The sequence below is a fragment of the Podarcis liolepis genome, assembly GCF_965112155.1.
Source record: "Podarcis liolepis genome assembly, chromosome: 7".
Lineage (NCBI taxonomy): Eukaryota > Metazoa > Chordata > Lepidosauria > Squamata > Lacertidae > Podarcis > Podarcis liolepis.
Genome location: NC_139561.1, coordinates 47,149,236 through 47,158,228, shown reverse-complemented (window position 1 = coordinate 47,158,228; position 8,993 = coordinate 47,149,236). Strand labels below are relative to the sequence as shown.

The 8,993-nt window shown below is 40.6% G+C and overlaps 1 protein-coding gene across 1 annotated transcript; it reads left to right on the top strand.

The window, feature by feature from the left end:
* The first annotated feature begins 232 nt into the window (after positions 1 to 232).
* On the top strand, positions 233 to 7,380 carry LOC310712236 (chemokine-like factor). Its single transcript, XM_083515138.1, has 4 exons — positions 233 to 583; positions 2,250 to 2,408; positions 5,100 to 5,195; positions 6,842 to 7,380. The coding sequence occupies exons 1-4, from the start codon at positions 248 to 250 to the stop codon at positions 6,944 to 6,946; spliced, it is 696 nt and encodes a 231-aa protein (XP_083371264.1). The 5' UTR covers positions 233 to 247; the 3' UTR covers positions 6,947 to 7,380.
* The last annotated feature ends 1,613 nt before the right edge of the window (positions 7,381 to 8,993 follow it).

Here is an 8,993-nt window from a genome sequence, read left to right as displayed (position 1 = left end):
ACCATACAGGGAAAACTTCATATATATGCCCAGTGGTAGTTTTTAGCCCGTCAACCTGGCCGTATTAAACGTTTCATGTTGTCAACCGCCCTGTGATTTTCGGGTGCAGGGCGGTACATAAACGGAATAAATAAGAATTGAAACTGATTTTAAATTGGGCTGTTATGCTGCTGAATGAAAAGATAACAACGGGGCATTGAAATAAGAAGATACCATTGCGCCCTTATTTTTATTTTATTTTTAAACCATGCTTGTAAGTGCCCACACGCCCTGTGACGTAGCATTACTCCCGATTCATGGATCCCCTCTCGCCCTGGTCCCCCTGCCTCCATTTTTGATCCTCGCCGCAACACCCCTGCGAGGAGCGAGAGGAACTAAGCCAGCGGCTCAGCCCAGCAACCGCAGCGGGGCCTTCCGTCGGCAGCGTAGCTTGGGGCTCGCGGGCGCGCCACAGCCCAACCGGCGCTCTTTCCGGCACCGCCCGCCCGCCCGGCGCTTCTGCTTCTCCTCAGATGTGACCATGGTGGAAGTGAACCACCTTTTCCTGCACTCCGTGAGGGGAGGCCTCAAGATTGCCCGCATGGTATGAAGCCAGGCGGAGGGGAGGGGGAGGGGGGAGCTGAGGTTAGATTTAAAAATTTTTAAAGAAGTTTTTAAAGCCTTGGCGTGTGGTGGTGGGTCTTCATATGTGCCTCCCTGCAGTCTCTTTGTTACCTCAGGGGCTCAACAGTGAAGCAAGAACAGAGGGGGAGGCTGCCTCTGAGCTTGTGCAGAGCGCATTCACTTTAAACCCTAGGATTCTAAGTTTTGGGAGGGGGGCGTGGAGGGTAATGTTTCCAGATCCCTGGCATCTTTGCCTCTTCTATTTACAAATTAAGTGCCCGGTAAACAAATTGCTGTATTTTGTGTGAGAGCACATATATTATTATTATTATTATTATTATTATTATTATTATTATTATTGGAATTTATATACCGTCCTATACCCTGGGGTCTCAGGGCGGTTCTCTGAGGTGGTGAGTGTGCTACTTGCATATTTATATGGATGTTGACAAGTTGGTTCACACCTATGAGGTGACTGCTGTCAAGCGATGCCACTCTGCCCTGTGTCTGTGTGCCTTAGTTTAAGTGAACCTTCAAAACGTTTAACTTTGTTTTAGTGTTGCTTTCCAGCTCTTCTCTTCCACTGTACAGCTGGAGCAAGGAGTGTTCCACGTTTGTCATTTTTAAAGGAACTGGAAAATTTCAGCAATGCTGATTTTTGCCTCTTGTAGCCAGCCATCTATTTCCACTTCTCTGGATGTCACCCTGTTAAACTCAAATAGGACCTGCTTTGGAGTAGCTTTCTGGTGTTCTGGTGTTACAATACAAGTGTTGCCAGATATTTATTTATTTCCATGTATGAATCGCTTCTCATAAAATATCTCAGAGCGGTTTCAGAACAAGAAGACCAGCACCAATTATTGCTTATATGAAAATTAAAAGATGTTTGAAAATGCTTTTGTATGTAAACAGAGTATCAAATCCAATACAGATATAAACTGGAATAACATATACGTTCTCTCTTATCTGACTATTAGAATATATGTGTTTGTGCGTGCACTGTTAAATCCCACTGCCTTATTATTATTATTTAATTCTTTGGGGCAAACTAGATGATAAGTGAATTCACTGAATATGTTTGGAGTTTTTGTTTTCTAAATAGCTGCATCTAGTCTAAGGTTTTTGCCACATGACAAAAGTAGCGTTCAAAACCATATGGCAGCTGTTTGTGTTCTTCAGTGCACACACATGCACACTTCTTTGGGGACCCATGTATAGAAGGCACCTCCTTAGTCTCTTGTTTTGAGGGGGGGAAGAAAACAGTACACCTCCAGATCTTTGAATCATAGGGAAGGCAAGTTGTATTCAGGCCCATTTTAAAGACACACTGTAGATCCAGTGTTTCCAAATAAAACATTGATTGAACAAATACCAAATTTTAAATTTATAAATTACGGTAGGATTTTAAAATTTGGGTGTGATTATTTTAGTAACTTGAAGGTAATAGCTCAGGGATAGAACAACTGCCTAAAACCCTGGAAAGTCACTGCCAGCCATTGTGGCAAACAATACTGAACAAGATGAACCAGTGGTCTGACTATATGACAGCATCCTATGTAAATAGTTTTGTAACATTGAAATATTTGTAGTATGACTATGTATGTATGTATGATCCTAAGTCAATATTCTGTCTTTCTTTCTTGCAGCTTGTAGCTTTTATGGCAATCATCTGTTTTGCAGTTAACAGATCGCATGAAGCATTTTTAACACTCGTGATCATTGAATTTGTCATTACTTTATTATTCTTTTTACTATATCTGCTGAATCTGCAAAAAAAGCTGAATTTCTTATTTTGGCCCTTGGCTGTAAGTATTAATGTGCACAAATTATTGTTGTGTATACATGCCTTTCAAAAGTACAAAACCAAACGGCAGGAATTGTGCTGGTATTTCAAACTTCCGCCCTTCCATTTCCAAACAACTGTTGGGAGTAGGGAGCATCCTCCTCCCACCTGTCCTTATTACCACAATACAAGACAGTTATTAACATTCAGACAAAAAAAAAAGTGACACTATTGAATACCGTACAGCAAAATAAGAAACAACAAAATGTTATATTTTCAGTCCTTTTAATTGTTTATTTATTTTTAATGCAGTTAATTCAATTTAAAAACAAATTGAACTGAAGAGTACATATATAGAGGTGGTTTTTAACTATTATTTTGGGGAATTCTGGGGGTGTTCCCTCCCCCCCCCCGGCCTTCTGAGGACAGAGATGTGGGCTTAGGGGAATCAGCGATAGATCTGGGTTCGAGCATCACTGCACAGAACAGACCCGTTGAAATTAACGCTAAGTTACCTAGAACTAACGTTGGCTACAACCTATTGTTTTGCTCTCTTTCTGCATCCTATGGCAGGGAAGGAAGTACTTAGCATACCTTGGGGATGTATTTGATTATGTTGTTGAAACAGAGATTAGGTTCGAACAGATCTCTTTCACATAGAGTATTATATTTGGATGTAGGTGATTCACACATGTATATCTCCCAGGCTGAAATCCTAAAGACACATTTGCAAAAAAGTAAGTTCCACTGAACACTCTGTGATTAATTCCATGCATAGGATTGCACTGCATGCCGATAAGACATTTTAAGCATATACTTAAAAATGTAAAGCATGAATGCTACAAATGCATGTTTGCAAACAGAATTACACTACCAGGGAGCAAATAGAGGCAGTACCTCCCAACTGATCACACCTTCACCATCTGAAATGTGTGAAATGGCCCTCACATCTGTTTGTATTGCAGGTGAAGTCCATATGATAGGAAAACTATGTGCAGTTTAAATTGCAATAGCAATTTAAATCGCGTAAATGCAAATGATTGCTTGGTGGTGCAATCACTAAGTGCTGAAGAAGAGTGTGTGAAGTTAAAATCTAAGCTTGTTATTTTATTTTGTGCATCTTATTCTAATCAATAATAGTTCACCACCCTTTTTTGTTTGAGGCAACATGTTTACAGTGTCATATATTACAAAAGTGAATATTGTGCCTTTAACTATCCTACTTGCCCCCCCAACCATATGGTTCAGTATTGTTAATTTAGTTAAGAAACACAAGGTTCTGTAACCTACAACAGAATATGCAGCAGAGAAATGATAGCCGAATCCTGCTTGATTGTGTTTGATAAAGTAAAATAATACATACTTAACTGACCAATAACATCGGTTCTGCACCACCAACAAAAGTCCTGTCCCCCAACTTAGTCATGCCCTCCCAACAAAAATCCTGGATACAGCCATTTCCAGATTCAAGGGATGTTCTGACAAAGTCCCATCCAGGGGTCTTTCCCAATGTCTGTGGGTTTATCAGCACCATCATCACAATCTGCAGGCTATGACTGTGAACTATCTGCTATTTTAAGTTTCTCATATAGTACCACTGTGGGCCACTGCTAGGAATTTAACATGGCATATGGTTCACTCACCCACTTCTAGGTAGGGGGTTGGACTAGATGACCCTTAAGGTCCCTTCCAACTCAACAATTCTATGATTCTATTAAATAACAAAATCCCTGATCATGGATCTCCCATGTAATGTCTATTTTGACCCTGAACGTGCAGATTAGAATCTGATGAGCGGTTCACTTGGGGATTTTTTTTTATTTTTATTTTTTGAAAACAATGAACTCTGAACTCTACTGAGACAGCACTACTGAGAGAAGGCCACTTGGTGTCACTGTTGCTTGGATTAGGATGTCTATCTCTTTGTACTCATCTTTTGAGAGAGCATAAAATGATTAAAATAATGTAGATTTGCCATAGAAGTCTTCGTTGCTGTCCAACATAGGATTATTTGAATTGAATACATATATTTAAGATTGGCACCAGTCAGATTAAACTATAATTAAAAAGTTTAAATTATTCCCCCTGCAAAAAAAATAAATCCTTTTTTTTCTCAGTCAACAAAGGTACGGTAAACCTGGGGGGGGATACAGAAAAAGAGAGCAGAGAAATGGGGTCAAAAGATGAGAGAGTGGTAAGCAGAAAGGGGAAACTGAGCCTGTTGCACACCAGGTGGTGATGGGGTTGAGCCTTCTTTGGGATGGTACTCAGACTCTGTAATTCTAACCCCCTCGGAATGCTCCAACTTTGATGGGATTTGGCACCAGGTTAAAACATGTGTCTTCTCCTGGGCATATGGTGATTGCAATCTAGGCTATTCAAGGTCTGAGGAAGTGTTGAAATACTGCAGTTACATGTGATGGTCTTATACCTAACTGATAATTTTAGTTTTTTAATTGTTTCTTTGCATAATGTGTTGTTCTATTATATTTTGGTAACTGCTGCATGATTCTTTTTTGTAAATAAGGAACAGTCTAGATGTTTTGATAATATATAAATATCCCTGTATCTTGGGTGCCAAAATAACTTTCCTGGCCTCACGTATGTACTATGCACCCTGGCTTACAGGATGCCATTGACTACACAACCTCAGGTAGCAAAATGCCTGGTCCTGGAGTCAACATTAACCCATGTTATTTGCTATATTTTTCAGGATGCTTTCAACTCCCTGGTGGGGGCGCTGTTTCTCTTCATTGTGGGACTGTGTGCAACAGTAATAAAAACCGTAGTTGAAACTTTGGTTGGAGGGGTAAGTAAGAGAGTCTGGATAGTATTGTCACATGGAAATGAAAGCCAGAGGAGCCTTTCAGATGTGACATTCCCAGCTTGGTAGACCATGGCTTGCAAAATTATGACTGCTTTCAGACACTATTTTAATCATTTTTTCTGACATTTACTTACTTGATAATGTTTGCTTTTATGTGATCTTTCACACAATATACAAGCCAGTTTTGGAAATTTAGCAAAATCTGCTCATTTCCATGTTAATTGTTTCCATTTGCAACACTGTTTGACCTGGAAAATTGTGGGGTGGAATTTTGGGCAGCATCCTGGCCACTAGTCATGTCGCAAATTTTGGGGTGGTATTCCAGCATATATTCCAAAATGTCTGTCCAGGCATTTCATGGGTGAATCCGGGGGGGGGGAGGGAGTGCATGTGCATAAAGGGTGGGGGCTGATAGCATATCATTCACTGGTGTCATGGTGGTGTCTCTTGATCAAAAAACCACAGTTCCATAATGTAGTGTAAAAAGAATGCTCTTGTTCTTACTGGGACAGAAGTGCTAGCATCATAATCAGGAAAACCAACCCAATAATCCCCATATCTAAATGCACTCTATGTTCTGACTCCAGCCATTGGTGAGAACTTTTCTCCTAATACAAATAGCTGGTTAGGACAGATCTAAATCAGGACTATAGTGAAGCATTTGAGTCTCCTATCCCAGGCCAGGATCATGATTGGACCTCCCACACCTGCTTTTTACTCTTAAAGAAAAATATCAGTGTGTTTCTAATTGCGTGAATGGAATTACATCTAGTTTGGCGCAAGTAACAGTGAAATCAATGGAATTCTGCAAAAGTTAATAATTTCATTCAGTGAGTTGTTATTCTGCCAGTGGAGCCAATAATAGTATTTTCTGCATTAAAATGGAGCAATGGCATACCAGTTCATATCACGTTTCTTATATGAAAGAGAAGAATATAATTTACATCCAGACTTGCCAAGTGCAATGGTGCCCAATCAGTTCTGTTAAAGTAGGTATGTTATCCTTCTCCACCATCCCCATTTGTCTAAGGTGCAACTACAGTGATACCTCTGGTTGCGAACGGGATCCATTCCGGAGCCCCGTTCACATCCTGAAAGGAACACAATCTGTGCACCCGCGGGTCGCGATTCGCCGCTTCTGCACATGCGCGTGACGTCATTTTGCGCTTCTGCACATGCACGAGTGGCGAAACCCGGAAGTAACCCTTTCCAGTACTTCCGGGTCGCCGCGGGACGCAACCTGAAAAAACGTATCATGAAGCAAACGTAACAAGAGGTATGACTGTACTGTATCCCTATTTTACCATGGTCAGAGTAGCCTATTGAGATGAGTAAGTATTGGAGCCTACTGGAAGAATACAACTGATAGAAGTCAAGCAAGGTCAAACCGGAGACGATTTCCCCAAAAACATTGGGGCAGAGATTACTTTATGGAACGCAAGATAAAAAGAATTCAGTTTTTTTCATCTATCACAAATTAAACATCAAAATTGAAATTCACAGGACAGGACTCTTTGATGAGCTGTGGCAGATGCTGTAAACTAGGCACAGGCTGTTGCTGTGATTCAATAAAGAATAATGCCCAGAACATTTTACTGGCATCTGAACTACTTTCTTTTCATTTGCAGGTGTTTTGTCTGATCCTGTGTGCTCTCTGCATAATAGATGCTGCTTTTCTTTTGAGGAAGATTACATTTAACCAAGGAGCACCAGCGGGGGATGATAATAATTAGAATGATCAATGGTCAAAGTCTAATTTATAAACATTTGGAAAGCCTGTTGAACAATAGGCTGCTCGTGCCAAATTTTATTTATATTTTTCTAAATCTGAAGAGCATGTAACGAAAGTCAAATTGATTTCAAAGAGAGATTTTAAAGTAGAAGCTTAACTCTCCCAGGAAAGTGAGCAGGGTTCTGAAAATGTTTTTGTGCTCTTAGATTAGAAGAAACATATTTATGAATGTTAATATATAGTATTCTCATGTACTACTTTTCTAAACTTGTTTACCTATTCACCTGTATGAGCCATCTTGAATTAAGAATAATCCTGTGACTTTTATGGAATACCAATTCTAACCAACATTACATTTCAAATTATTATCAGATGTAGCTTTATGAACTGGATTGTGTTAATGTTTTTAATTAAAAAAAGCTTTACCTGTAATAATACTGAATCATAAGTGTACTGTATATTGTTGAGCAAAGTCCCAATTTCCTTAAAAAAGTGCAAGGGTGGGTTGCACTGAAGGGTTTTATTTTTGAGTAAACATACATAGGATTGCAATGTAAGTTTATTTTTCCTGAGAGAATATTGGAAAGTTGTGAACTTTTTGTAATGCAGGGGTGGGGACCAGGATTTGACCTGCATGCTATTTTCTGAGCTCCCTACATCCTCCAACGGGCATTTAGGACTTCTGCTGAACCCTATTTAGCCAACAGAGTAGAGGTTCCCCATGCCTCTTGCATTGTGTGCTTTCCAGGCAACTCCCTGTTTGCCTGTAAGAGTGTCTGTATATACAGGCGGCGACCATTCTGCATGCGTCCAATTGACACATGACCACCAACACATAGTGCTCAGTGGAAGCAAGCAGATTCCTAAAATCCAACAGCACAAGCTCAAAGAGCAACACTGTAGCCAGTCAAGGAGCCAGTTTAGTTAAGTATACAGTGTTAGACATAAGCCATTAGTGGGTGACCGCAGGCCACTCAATCTCAGCCTAACCTTCACAGGAGGCACCATGTCATTTCCTTACATTCTGTTTTGGCCAAACAACCCAAGATCAAACCATTATTGCTGATCCTGGTTTGTTTCGCTCAACCATAGTTAAAACTCATCATAGTTCCTTCCTACTTTGGACAGAATGACAATCTGCTGTTAGCTTAAAGGGAAGTAAGGTAAATATAAAGACAAATGGACTTATGATGTCATGGTTTCATGAATTACTGGAGCCTGCTTCTTCAGATGCATGATACCTGCCATCATGCATTCAGTGGCGTCTATAAAAACTTACATCATTAATAGTAGTAGTAGTCGGACCCTGCCCATCTGACTGGATTGCCCCAGCCACTCTGGGCAGCTTCCAGCATACAGTGGTACCTCGGGTTACATATGCTTCAGGTTACATATGCTTCAGGTTACAGACTCCGCTAACCCAGAAATATTACCTAGGGTTAAGAACTTTGCTTCAGGATGAGAACAGAAATTGTGCTCTGGCGGCACAGCAGCAGCAGGAGGCTCCATTAGCTAAAGTGGTGCTTCAGGTTAAGAACAGTTTTAGGTTAAGAACAGACCTCCAGAACGAATTATGTTCTTAACGAATTATGTACCACTGTATATAAATACATTGTAAAACATTAAGCCTTAAAAAGCTTCCCTATATACAGGGCTGCCTTCATATGTCTCTGCCCTCCCTGCCCCCGAGTAACAATACTTCTGTCTTGTTGGAATTCAACCTCAAACCGTTAGACGCCATCCATCCTCCAACCGTCTCCAACAGGACATTCACCGCCTTCACTGGATCTGCTTTAAATAAGAGGTAGAGGTAAGTCTCATCCGCATACCCAGCCCAAACTAAGTCTTCATGCCGTTGTTATTTTTGCTGCCAACAGGGTGTGACTGGTGAGAAAGGGCTGCTTGTGAACATTCAGAGTCATCTATATCACATCCTCACCATATGGTAAAACACACTCTTAAAAACCACTTCAAGAGTCACTGCTAATCCTGGGAAGTGTCATTTGTGTGGGGTTCTGGGAACCAGGAGTGTCAGCTTAGCCCCCTGA